This window comes from Saccopteryx bilineata, chromosome 7 (assembly GCF_036850765.1).
Source record: "Saccopteryx bilineata isolate mSacBil1 chromosome 7, mSacBil1_pri_phased_curated, whole genome shotgun sequence".
In the NCBI taxonomy this organism is placed as follows: Eukaryota; Metazoa; Chordata; class Mammalia; order Chiroptera; family Emballonuridae; genus Saccopteryx; species Saccopteryx bilineata.
The window spans coordinates 81,852,241-81,866,162 of NC_089496.1; the positions used below are offsets into that span (position 1 = coordinate 81,852,241).

General features: G+C 46.7%; 1 protein-coding gene across 3 annotated transcripts in view; it reads left to right on the forward strand.

Moving 5' to 3' along the window:
- The first annotated feature begins 5,491 nt into the window (after positions 1–5,491).
- TBC1D12 (TBC1 domain family member 12) overlaps positions 5,492–13,922 on the forward strand; it is a 100,059-nt gene continuing 91,628 nt past the window's right edge. For 2 of the 3 annotated variants that reach the window (XM_066238790.1, XM_066238789.1), the window contains exon 1: positions 5,492–6,591. In XM_066238790.1, coding sequence (XP_066094887.1) covers positions 5,621–6,591 — 971 coding nt within the window. In that variant the 5' untranslated portion in view covers positions 5,492–5,620. The remainder of the gene's footprint in view (positions 6,592–13,922) is intronic. The other variant, XM_066238791.1, reaches the window with a different exon arrangement.

Sequence of the window (13,922 nt, forward strand, 5' to 3'; positions counted from 1 at the left end):
TAAGAATCCAAGTAAACCAATAATTTTTCATATTTTAGCTAAGTTAATTAATATTTTACAATGAACACTGTGTAAAAGGATATGCTACACTGGGAAGTAGATTATTTTCTTTGTAAAGTAAGATACGATATTACTTATCAGACAGAAACTTGTATCATTGAAAGTGGAAAATAAAACCACTAACCACTAACAAGAACCACTAACATAATTTAGTATTATGCAACATATCATTGTAGACAAAGTTGCAAAATATAAATGTGTTTTCGTTTTGAAGTCTGCACTGAGAAAATAGTAGAGCCCTATGGGCTAGTATGGTTCATAAAACCTTTGCTCCTATTGACCATGGGAGGGGAAGGAGATGAACAAAACCATTTGGAGAAACTGAAGATTAAAAATACTATAATTTCATAAATAAAGAAATAGAGTGGTAGCTAAAAAGAATGTTAACAAGTTAATTAGGAAAGGTTTGACAGTAGGAAAAAAACATACGAAGATAAATCCCTTAGGCAGAGAGGGAAAAGGTTGAAAAGACAAAAGATTAAGATTAGACAGATTCTCAGCTACCTTTATTTATTTATTTATTTATTTTAAGTATTATCATTTTAATTTTATTTATTTATTCATTTTAGAGAGGAGAGAGAGTTAGAGTGAGAGAGAGAGAGAGAGAGAGAGAAAGGGGGGAGGAGCAGGAAGCATCAACTCCCATATATGCCTTGGCCAGGCAAGCCCAGGGTTTTGAACCGGTGACCTCAGCATTCCAGGTCAACGCTTTATCCACTGCGCCACCACAGGTCAGACTATTTTTATTTTTATTAATTTTAATGGGGTGACATTGATAAATCAGGGTACATATGTTCAGAGAAAACATCTCTAGGTTATTTTGACATTTGATTATGCTGCATTCCCATCACCCAAAGTCTAATTGTCTTCTGTCATCTTCTAACTGGTTTTCTTTGTGCCCCTCCCCTCCCTCAACTTCCTCCCTCTCCTCCCCCCCGCCCCCCCAGTAACCACCACACTCTTGTCCATGTATCTGAGTCTCATTTTTATGTCCCACCTATATTTCTTCATATAGTTCTTAGTTTTACCATCACATAACTATACTTACATCTAGACATCTCCTATATGACTTAAAATTTTTTAATTGAAGTGAAATTCACATAAAATGAAGTCATTTAAAAAGGTACAATTCAGAACATCCACAATGTCATGAAATTACCACCTGTATCTAGTTCAAAAACATTTTCATTACCCCAAAAGAAAACCTCATATACATTAGTCAGTCACTCCCTCATTTGCTTATTCCCCAGCCATTGGCAATCACCAGTCTGCTTTCTTTCTCTATGGGTTTACCTATTCTGGACAGTTCATATAAATGGAGTTATACAATATGTCACCTTTTGTGTCTGGCTTCTTTCACTTAGGATAAAGTTTCTGAGATTCATCCACTTCGTACCATGTATCAGGACTTCATTTCTTTTTGTGGCTAATAGTCCATTGTATGGATGTACCACATTTTTTACCCATGCCTCTGGCGATAGACATTTTTTGGTTTCCATCTTTTGGTTTTTATGATTAGTGCTGCTGTGAACATATATGTACAAATTTTTGTTTGAACACCTTTCAACTCTTTTGGGTATTCGCCTAGTAGTGAATTGCTGTGTTGTATGGTGATTCTATGTTTAACTCATTGAGTAATTTTTCACAGCAGCTGCACTGTTGTTCTACATTTCTTTCAGCTATGTATGAGTGTTCCAGTTCTTCTGCATTCTCTACAACACTCGTTATTTTCCACTTTTTGGATATAGCCATCTTAGTAGGTGTGAGTACTATCTCATTGTGGTTTTGATTTGCATTTCTCTAGTGACTACTGATATTGAGCCTCATTTCATATACTTATTAATAGCTATTAGCTTATCTTCTTGGAGGAATGTCTAAGTCCTTTACCCGTTTTATAATTGGGTTTTTTTTTCCTGTCGTAGAGTTGTATGAGTTGTTTATATATTCTGGAAACTAGACCCTTATCAGATATATGATTTTCAAATATTTTCTTTCTTCTTTTTTTTTTAAAGATTTTATTTATTCATTATAGAGAGGGGGGAGAGAGAGAGAGTGCGAGAGAGAGAGAGAGCGAGAGGGAGAAGGGGGGAGGAGCAGAAAGCATCAACTCCCATATGTGCCTTGACTAGGCAAGCCCAGAGATTTGAACCGGCAACTTCAGCATTTCCAGGTTGACACCTTATCCACTGCGCCACCACAGGTCAGGCCGTTTTCTTTCTTCTTACATTAACTTTTCCACCTGTGTCCTGTAAGTCATTTGTCTTCTGGAAGATCTCAACAATAAATGCATTGCTAACTATGTCCATGCCACTTAGTCCTTCCTTAGGGTCTTCAAAAATGATCGTTATAAAAGACATTTGATGAATCTCTTTTGTTGTTGACCTTTCAAAGCCATTTTATTATGCAAAATTAAACTGTTTACAGAGAAGTGAAATGATATAGTTGCTAAGACGATAAACTCTGGAACCCCAAAGTACCTAGATTCTAGCTAGTCTCAACCTAACCAGTTCTAGCTCAGTTGACATTGAGCAATATTCTTCACCTGTAAAATGGAGATGATAATTGTACATAGTTCATGGGCTTATTGTGAGGATCAATATGAATATATAAAGTGCTTGGAGAATGTGACATGTAAATGTTATATAAGTGTTAGCTATTATATAATTCATAATATTAAGACCATTATCAATTATTAAGGATATAAATTGTTCTAGTCATTTTACATTAGTGTTCAGAGTATTTTTTAATCAGGAAATGATAATATTACTTATGTGTGATTTTCAAAGAATTTTAGACAGATAAAATAAAATATATTCCCTGAAAAACACTTCTTCAATTTTATAATAAAGCCAATAAGATTCATATGCAGAAATTCATTTTGGGGGGAGTGTTTGCTGTCTTTATTTCAAATAATTGTTAAAAATACCATTTAGGTTATTCCTCAAGACAAGAGCAAAGATCACCCCCCGCAGAAACTTGGGAACCACGTACAGAACTTGACACAGAACAGAGGACAACACTTCAGTTGAAGTCTGCTGACCAGAGAATGGAGTTCTGAATGGATTCAGCCAAGAAAAGAAAATCACGTAGAGAAGGGATGGAGTTTATATGAATCAAACATCAGCTGGCCCTGGCCGGTTGGCTCAGTGGTAGAGCGTCGGACTGGCGTGTGGAAGTCCCGGGTTCGATTCCGGCCAGGGCACACAGGAGAAGCGCCCATCTGCTTCTCCACCCCTCCCCCTCTCCTTCCTCTCTGTCTCTCTCTTCCCCTACCGCAGCCGAAGCTCCATTGGAGCAAAGATGGCCCGGGCACTGGGGATGGCTCCTTGACCTCTGCCCCAGGCGCTGGACTGGCTCTGGTCACAACAGAGCGACGCCCCGGAGGGGCAGAGCATCGCCCCCCTGGTGGGCGTGCCTGGTGGATCCTGGTCGGGCGCATGCGGGAGTCTGTCTGACTGTCTCTCCCCGTTTCCAGCTTCAGAAAAATACCAAAACCCCCCCAAAAACAAACAAAAACAAAACCCAAAACAAAACAAAAAAACATCAGCTGCCATCAGGGTAAGTCTTGTAATAGACACAGGTTGAGGTGCTGTTTTTGGAAGGTTCAAGTACAGCCTGGATTCCATGAATCTATTTGGTTGCAGCCCTGGCTACAGCGTCACTCAAATTCCTGAGCTGCCCAACTTTTGTAGTTAAAGGTTCCAAGTTAAGGATCAAGTTCCCCTGGAAATCATTCCTATCTGTGGCAAAACAGTAAATACCCTAAAGCCTATGTTGCCTGGAATTTGAGGAGCTTCATTTGACAAGATGCCAGCATTTACTCTGACCCCACTGGAAACATTTGATGATTCTTAAACTGGGTACTGGGTACATGGATGTCCATTTTTAAAAAGCATACATTATTATCACTCATATACAGGTTATATTCACTCTTGTGTATACATACATATATGCATAAGCAAAAAATTGTAAAGGTTGACAATAGTGCTTCCTCTCCTACTTCATTCCCCTATTTCTGCCTATTCTCTCATTTATTGACATACTTCTAGAATGAGTGGTCTATATTTATTGCTTCAGTTTATCCACAAGTAGCACCTCTTTAATCCCTCACAACACAACTGTCTATCCGGAAATAATGACATTTTTGAGTCTCTGCTTCAAGTCCGTCTTTTTTAAAAAAATTATTCATTTTTAGAGAGAGAGAAAGAAAAGGGGGGGAGTAGCAGGAAGCATCAACTCCCATGTGTGCCTTGTTTAGGCAAACCTAGGGTTTTGAACCCACAACCTCAGCATTCCAGGTCAACACTTTTTACAGGGGTCCCCAAACTTTTTACATAGGGGGCCAGTTCACTGTTCCTCATACCTTTGGAGGGCTGCCACATACAGTGCTCCTCTCACTGACCACCAATGAAAGAGGTGCCCCTTCCGGAAGTGCGGGGTGGGGGCGAATAAATGGCCTTAGGGGGCCGCTTGCAGCCCGCGGGCCCGTAGTTTGGGGAGGCCTGCATGCAATGCGCCACCACAGGTCAGGCCCTCACACCTGTCTTTATTCTTTCTTCCCAGCTGATATCACTCATGACTCACCTAGCAGCATTATGCAGATGACTTAAGTTTGCATCCCCATCTAAATTCTAACCCAAGTTTTAGACCTATAATTATATGCCAGACATCCTAGTCTTTTACTTTATCAGATATATTTCTTCTATTAAACAGGTTTTTCCAATTTCCATTTCTTCAAATCACATCAGTTTCAATCTTAAGTCTTATAGTAATTGCTGGTCCCTCCCTCTTCAATCTTTTTAACAAATGATATTATGTCTTGTGATTTCTACTTTAAAAACACTTTATTTCCACTCAATGGTTATCACCCCCATTTTAATTCATTTTCACTGGGTGCTGGAATTATTTCAATAGCCCTTCTCTGCCTGACTCTACTTCCTTTCCGTCCTTGAATGATAAAGGAAATCTTTAAGAAGAGTGACGTAATGATGTGTGGTGCTAGATAAGAAAGATAACTTCAGTAGTATAGTGGAAGATGAAGAGAAAGGAAGGTGTTGACAGAAGGAGATGAAGCCCTAAATTGTGGCGGCGGTGATGGAGAAGATGGATGTAAAAGGGTCAAGTGGACTGGCGACCAATTAGAGCTGGAAGGACTTACATATAACATTATGTATTCTACTCTTATTAATTAAGGACAGCTAGTGAATTTTTGCTAAGCGAGCCATACCTATGCTTCTGTAATAACTGTCATACTCGGAGTGGACCAACCAACCTCCTCCATCCAGACGGCGGATCCCAGATTGGCCGCCTGAGTGTTAAGGAGCGGGTCCCTCTAGCTGCCGTCTCTATGGTTCGCGGAATCTCCAGGTCCAGGCTTGACCCGTCCGGCTTTTGCGCGTGCGCAGGCCCAGGCACTGGCCCGCCTCCCGCAACTGCCCGAAGCCCCTGTGGGAGGGGTGGGTCTGGGAAGGTTGCGGCGGCCGCCGCCGCGGCCACACCACCTAGCACCGTACCCGAGGAGTCCTCCGCCGCCTCCTTGGGCAGCGCCGGCCCGGCCCAGATGGTAGGTCCCGAGGATGCTGGAGCCTGCCCGGGAAGAAACCCCAAGTTGCTCCCTTTGCCGGCGCCCGAGTCGGCGGGCCAGGACGGGAAGCTGATCCGGGCCACGGGCGGCTTTGGCGGAGGCGTCGGCGCTGTGGAGCCGCCGGAGGAGGAGGAAGAGGAGGCGGAGGGGGAGGAGGAGACGCCGCCTCAGCAGCTCCTCCGGTGTTACCTCGCGGCGACCGGGGGCCAGCTGGAGCCGGCGCTGTGCTACTGTCCGCTCCCCGCCGGCCAGCCCCGCGCCTCGCCGCCCTCCGCAGCCCCGCGCTCGGCCGCCCGCCCGCGGGACTCCGGCTCCAAGCTCCGAGGCGCGGAGGCGGCGGGTGCCAGCGCGCAGCGGCACGGAGGCATGACCAACGGGGACTCGGGCTTCCTGCCGGGCCGGGACTGTCGCGACCTGGGGGAGACTCACGGGCTGGCCCGCGCCCGCGGCTGGGATCCGCGCCACCGCCGCCTCCGCCCGGAGGGCCCTGACGACGAGGGCGCGGACGGCGGGGGCAGCCGGTCCGACTGGGCCGCACCGCTCGAGGACCCGCTGCGGAGCTGCTGCCTGGCGGGGGTGGACACGACGAAGCCCGAGGGCGCGGGCGGCGGCGCGGGGGACCGGCCGGCCGGCGGGGGCGGCGGCGGCGGCAGCGAGGACTCGGAGCAGCCCGGAGCCGGCGCCGGAGCCCGGGGTCCCGAGGAGGGCACGGTCCCCTCCTCCCCGGCCGGGAGGACTAGCGGGGGCGCGGGCGCCGAGCCGTGCCTCTGCTTCTCCGACGTTCACTTGAACTCTCGGAACACGTTCGAGGTGAGCCGCCGCCAGAGCGCCCGCGACCACCTGGCCCCGGCGGGGTCGCCGGTGCCCTCGGCTGCCGCGGAGCAGGGCCCCGCGGGGACCTCGGCCCGGGCTCGACGGAGCGGCGGCTTCGCCGACTTCTTCGCCAGGTACAGCGCTGGCTGCGCCGGGGCTCGGGGCGGGTTCGGGCCGAGAGCGGTGTGGGGGCCTCTTCCGCGCGGGGCTCGCTGGCGTCAGGACTTAGCTTTGATTTGTCACCGGGGGAAGAGGAACTGGGTCTGCACTGTGCCAGCTGTGGAAGTTGTGAGCCCTGTGGGGGGCGAGTCTTTCTGTTCTCCTGTCGGCTGGAGGTTGTACCTGCCTTGCACACCTGGTTTCTGTGTATTCGGGTCCTGGCAGCCTGCTAGTGCCCTACCTACAGTTTTGCCTCTTCTGGAAAAGCAGCCAGCCCCCACCCCCACCCCCCTTTTAACTGGACTACAAAGAATGGGTGGGGGGCGGGGGCGGTGTATGTAGGACTGTGGTTGTGAAAGGGAAACCGAAGTCATTTTGCAGAGCTGTCTTCGTGGAGTCAAAGCCACTCAAACAGTTTGGGAATTCTTGAATTTTAGAAGAGGTTGTGTTTCACAGTATTTAACCCCCCCCCCCTTCCCACTAGTGGCCTTTATTCAAATGCAGTTTGGTGTTTAGAATTTGATCCTAGTCTTTAAAGCCAAATTACTATGGCGGTTTATCTAGGAAATCCCTCTTCTCTATTTCTGCCAGATAGGCCTCCACTTTTTTCTGTAGCTTATTTTTAGTTTTTCTTTTATGGTATTATTTATATCAATTTACCTGCTATTCTTGAAATTAAATTATGGTGCTGGCCATTTTAGATTTCAGAATGGGTCTTTGTTGGATTGTCAGGGATAAGTAAGTAGTCAAAAAAATACTCCCCTTAATGCACATTAATGAAAAGAAAAAAGTCTCTTTTGAGTCAGATTTTTACTCTCTTTTTTTTAAAAAGCTGTAGGCAAATAGGGAAGTATTCAAAACTTGTAAAACTCTCACTTTTAGAAAAGTTATCTCTTCTGTGTTTTTGTTCTTTTTTCAGGGATCTTCACAAAACCCAGAAATAAACAAATTCTGCAGCTCAAATTTTAGGGGATTATACAATTAGTGTGCATTGTAAACACAGTCATAATTTTCTGATTGTAATTAATATCTCATTTTTTTTACTTTATTCCTTATTTTTCCTGCTTGTAGAAAAATTTATATATATATATTTTTTTTATTCATTTTAGAGAGGAGAGGGAGAGACAGAGAGAGAGAGAGAGAGAGAGGAGAGACAGAGAGAGAGAAGGGAGGAGGAACTGGAAGCATCAACTCCCATATGTGCCTTGACCAGGCAAGTCCAGGGTTTTGAACCGGTGACCTCAGCATTTCCAGGTCGACGCTTTATCCACTGTGCCACCACAGGTCAGGCATTGTAGAAATTTTTTAAGTTGAATTTATTAGGGTGATCTTGGTTAACATGAACTGCTTGTAGAAATTTACAAATAAATTATAAAGTTGTTTAAATCAAGATCGAGAAATCCCAATTTTGTGTTACTCATAGGATAAATTTTTTTTCTTTATCCTGTAGGTTAATAGGATTTTAATTAATATAGCTAGTTGAAATTCATATGGCCACACTAATCATGTGTATCAGATCAGTTGGTTTGAAGTTAAAAAACTTGGGTGCCCTAAAGTTAATTTCTCGGTAAGTCTCATTTTTCTTAAATGAGATCTGAATGTGAAGATTCTAGGTGTCACTGCTTCAATATAATATTGGTGAGAAAGTACAGAATCAGACAGAGGCACAATTTTTCTCATAGCATTTAGTCAAAACCTTAACTGGATTCTGAACACTTTAAAGGCAGAGACTATGACATTCATTTCTGTATCTATAGTGTCTAGTGTTGGTATAAAGAACCCCACTCAGAATCTGTTGAATTAGCAATTTACATGGACTCTCTCTTTACTGTTCTCTAGGTGGTAATTTGTACCCAGTAATTTTGAACAATCTTCCATCCCCAGGCAGAATAATCAGAAAATTTTCTTGTTCCTGCTACCTAAGAGGTTTTTTTTCTTTCCTCTGTACAGTTGTCATTCTTGACTCTGAAGCTCTGTGCCAGGGCTCCCTCTGGGCATATCTTGTTCTAGGATATATTCTTGTTCTTGGGTGCAACCCCTACCTCCACTTCATTTTTTTGATGAGGAAGCTCACTGTATAAAGAACATAGTTTAGTTAGCAAATGGCAGAGTTGGGATTAGAAACCAGGATTCTAATATTTCGTCTAGGTTTACATTCCATCACAATTTCTGTTCACCTGTGGCTCTTTTCTCTCCCACCTGATTATCCCCATCTTTTTTTTCTTTCTGCTTACTCCCTTTCCCTTCCCTGGGTAAAAATCTATAATAGAAATACTTTTAAAGAATAGTTTCAGGTTTGTCTTAAGTAAAGAGAGGGGAACATTTTAGAGCAATATATAAATATATATCTATTACTATAAAGTTAGGCTCAAGTAAGATACATCATTGGCAGGAGCTTCATTGACTGGGGTAGGAGTCTTAAGGGAGAGAAAGGAATTTGGCCCAGGATGGTACCACTGTCAGGATCTCCAGCTTTCTCTCCCTTTTGATGAGGTAAATTATAGTTATGTCCCCACTGGGGGCTTGCCTCAGCTTCACCGGGCCATCTGTTTATGGTGACTTAATTGATGGGAGCCCTAGAAATAACATTGTCTCAGATCCTTAGCCCTTTCCTTTCTATGTAAGTTTTGAAATGCTAGGTGGGTACTACTACCCCACTGTCACCAATTCAGCAGTGAGGAGGAGATGAAAACTTAAAATCTTGCCCTGGCCGGTTTGCTCAGTGGTATAGTGTTGGCCTGGCCTGTGGAAGTCCCGGGTTCGATTCCCAGTCAGGGCACACAGGAGAAGTGACCATCTGCTTCTCTCCCCCTCCCTCTCCCCTTTCTCTTTCTCTCTTTTTACTCTTCCCACAGCCATGGCTCTAATGGTTCAAGCAAGTTGGCCCTGGGCACTGAGGATGTCTCCATTGCCTCACCTCAGGTGCTAAAATAACTCAGTTGTCTGAGCAACAGAGCAGTGGCCCCAGATGGGCAGAGCATCGCCCCATAGGGGGCTTGCTGGGTGGATCCCAGTCAGGGTGCATGTGGGAGCCTATCTGTCTGCCTCCCTGCCTCTCACTTAATAATAAAATAATAAAATAAAATAAAAAATTTAAAATCTCATTTTCCCGGTTAGTCTTTGTTCCTCAAGAATCTTTTATTGGCCCTGGCCGGTTGGCTCAGTGGTAGAGCATCGGCCTGGCGTGCGGGGGACCCGGGTTCAATTCCTGGCCAGGGCACACAGGAGAAGCGCCCATTTGCTTCTCCACCCCCCCTCCTTCCTCTCTGTCTCTCTTTTCCCCTCCCGCAGCCAAGGCTTCATTGGAGCAAAGATGGCCCGGGCGCTGGGGATGGCTCCTTGGCCTCTGCCCCAGGCGCTAGAGTGGCTCTGGTCGCGGCAGAGCGACGCCCCAGAGGGGCAGAGCATCGCCCCCTGGTGGGCAGAGCGTCGCCCCTGGTGGGTGTGCCGGGTGGATCCTGGTTGGGCGCATGTGGGAGCCTGTCTGACTGTCTCTCCCCGTTTTCAGCTTCAGAAAAATACAAAAAAAAAAAAAAAGAATCTATTTATTATTGTTTTAAAAATAAAGGCCTGACCTGTGGTGGCGCAGTGGATAAAGCGTCGACCTGGAAATGCTGAGGTCGCCAGTTCAAAACCCTGGGCTTGCCTGGTCAAGGCACATATGGGAGTTGATGCTTCCAGCTCCTCCCCCCTTCCTCTCTCTCTCTTTCTCTCTGTCTCACTCTCTCTCCTCTCTAAAATGAATTAATAAATAAATAAAAAAAAAAAAAATAAAATAAAATAAAGTACCTGCCTGACCTGTGGTGGTGCAGTGGATAAAGCATCGACCTGGAAATGCTGAGGTCGCCAGTTTGAAACCCTGGGCTTGCCTGTTCAAGGCACATATGGGAGTTGATGCTTCCAGCTCCTCCCCCCTTCTCTCTCCTTTCTCTCCCTCTCTCCCTTTCTCTCTCCCTCTCTCTCTCCTCTCTAAAAAATGAATAAATAAATAAAAAAAATTAAAGTACCTTTAAACCGTTTTTTTGGTCCTTCAAGCAAATTTATGTCTTAATAGTCTTTAAACAAGAATGTTTTATTTTTGGCCCTGGCCAGTTGGCTTAGTGGTAGATCATCGACCTGGTGTGTGGAAGTCCTGGGTCCGATTCCTGGTCAGGGCACATAGGAGAAATGCCCATCTGCTTCTCCATCCTTCTCCCTCTCCTTTCTCTCTCTCTCTCTTCCCCTCCCACAGCCAAGGCTCCATTGGAGTAAAGTTGGCCCGGGTGCTGAGGATGGCTCCATGTCCTCTGCCTCAGGCTCTAGAAAGGCTCTGATTGCAGTGAAGCAATGCCCCAGAGGGGCTGAGCATCGCCCCCTGGTGGGCATGCTGGGTGGATCCCTATTGGGCACATGGGAGAGTCTGTCTGACTGCCTCCTCGCGTCTAACTTCGGGGAAAAAAAAAATGATTTATTTATTCGTGTTTTTTTTTTCTTATAAGCCAGAGAGAGTAAGACAGAGAGAGGGACACAGGAAGGGAGAGAGATGAGAAGCACCAATTCTTCGTTGTGTCACCTTAGTTGTTCATTGATTGCTTTCTCATTTGTACCTTGATGGGGGATGGGGAGCAGCTCCAACTGAGTCAGCGACCTTGGGCTTCAAGCCAGTGACCTTCAAGCTCAAACCAGTGACCATGGGGTTATGTCTATGATCCCATGCTCAAGTCAGCAACTTTGCACTCAAGCTGGTGAGCCCATGCTCAAGCTGGATTAGCCCACAGTCCAGCCAGCAACCTCGGGGTTTCAAACCTGGATCATCTGTGTCCCAGACCACCACTCTACCCACTGTGCCACTGCCTGGTCAGGCAAGTATATAATAGTTTCTACAACTTTTTTTTTTTTTGTATTTTTCTGAAGTTGGAAACGGGGAGGCAGTCAGACAGACTCCCGCATGCGCCCGACCAGGATCCACCCGGCATGCCCACCAGGGGGCAATGCTCTGCCCATCTGGGGCGTTGCTCTGTTGCATCCAGAGCCATTCTTGCGCCTGAGGCAGAGGCCATAGAGCCATCGTCAGCGCCTGAGCCAACTTTGCTCCAGTGGAGCCTTGGCTGCGGGAGGGGAAGAGAGAGACAGAGAGGAAGGAGAGGGGGAGGGGTGGAGAAGCAGATGGGTGCTTCTCCTGTGTGCCCTGGCCGGGAATTGAACCTGGGACTCCCGCACGCCAGGCCAACACTCTACTACTGAGCCAACCAGCCAGGGCCTCTACAACTTCTTTTAATTTATTGATTTTAGAGAGAGGAAGTGAGAGAGACAGAGAAAATGGGAAACATCGATTTGTTGCGCCATTTATTTATGCATTCACTGGTTGTTTCTTATATGTGCTTTTACCAGGATCAAACCTGCAATTTTGGCATGTTGGGGCAACATGCTAACCAACTGAGCTGCCCTGCCAATGCAGTTGATACATTCTTTATATATATATTTTTTTCTTTTTTTTTTCTGAAGCTGGAAACGGGGAGAGACAGTCAGACAGACTCCCGCATGCGCCCGACCGGGATCCACCTGGCACGCCCACCAGGGGGCGATGCTCTGCCCATCCGGGCGTCGCTCTGTCGCGACCAGAGCCACTCTAGCGCCTGGGGCAGAGGCCAAGGACCCATCCCCAGCGCCTGGACCATCTTTGCTCCAATGGAGCCTCGGCTGCGGGAGGGGAAGAGAGAGACAGAGAGGAAGGAGAGGGGGAGGGGTAGAGAAGCAGATGGACGCCTCTCCTGTGTGCCTTGGCCGGGAATCAAACCCAGGACTTCCGCACGCCAAGCCGACGCTCTACCACTGAGCCAACCGGCCAGGGCCTAGGTATATTTTTTAAAGTCATTCATTACTTTTTTTTTTTTTTAACCAGGAGAGGGAGACAGAGAGAGAGAGACAGGAAGGAAAAGAAATGAGAAGCATCAACTCCTAATTGCAGCAGCAATTGTTCATTGATTGCTCCTGACATGTACTTGGAGTAGGACTCCAGCTGAGCCAGTGTCCTGACCCCTTGCTCAAGCCAGAGACCTTGGGCTCAGGTCAGCGACCTTAGGCTTCAAGTCAGCGACCTTGGGCTCAAGCCAGAAACCGTTGGGTCATATCTGTGATCCCACGCTCAAGCCAGTTACATTGGGGTTTTAAAGCTGGGCCCTCAGTATCTCAGGTTGATGCTCTTATCTACTGTGCCACCACTGGTCTGGCCACAGAGCTCTTTTTTTTTCTTTTTTTTCTTTTCATTTTTCTGAAGCTGGAAACAGGGAGAGACAGTCAGACAGACTCCCGCATGCGCCCGACCGGGATCCACCCTGCCCGCCCACCAGGGGCGGTGCTCTGCCCCCCAGGGGGCGATGCTCTTTCCATCCTGGGCGTCGCCATATTGCGACCAGAGCCACTCTAGCGCCTGAGGCAGAGGCCACAGAGCCATGCCCAGCGCCCGGGCCATCTCTGCTCCAATGGAGCCTTGGCTGCGGGAGGGGAAGAGAGAGACAGAGAGGAAAGCGCGGCGGAGGGGTGGAGAAGCAAATGGGCGCTTCTCCTGTGTGCCCTGGCCGGGAATCGACCCCGGGTCCTCCGCACGCCAGGCCGACGCTCTACCGCTGAGCCAACCGGCCAGGGCCACAGAGCTCTTTTTATTAGGCTGCATAGGGAAGACTAAAAGTTCTTTTATTGACTTTTTTTTCACATCTAGGTAGTTTTTATTCTCCCCAATATGAAAGTTGTTGAAAACATACTCTTTTTTGTTAATTATGATATTAAAATTTTTGAATTTCTACAGTTAGAATTTTTTTCTGCTTTTTCCAAGTAAGAGGAGGAGAGACAGAGACAGAGCCTGGCATGCACCCCAACTGGAATCCACCTAGCTACCCCCTTTCTGGGGCTGATGCTCTGCCCATAGGGGCCATACTCAAAACCAAGCGATTTTTAGCACCTGAGGTGGAGGCTCCACCAGCCGTCCTCAGTGCCCAGAGCCAGTGCAGTGGAACCAATCGAGCTATGGCTGCTGGAGGAGAAGAGAGAGAGAGAGAAGGGGGAGGAGGAAGAGTGGAGAAGCAGATGGTTGTTTCTCCTTTGTGCCCTGACCAGAAATCGAACCCAGACATCCACACGCTGGGCTAACACTACAACTGAGCCAACTGGCCAGGGCCTATAGTTTTTCTTAATTTAAGATTTTTCAGAAACAACAAAGTCAACCATATTCTCTTTTCCTCTAAAATTTATACTAGTTGACTAAATTATAATTCATCTTAATGAGCCATCATAGACCCTGTCAGAGAGGGCTTCCTTTCAAAACCAGTGT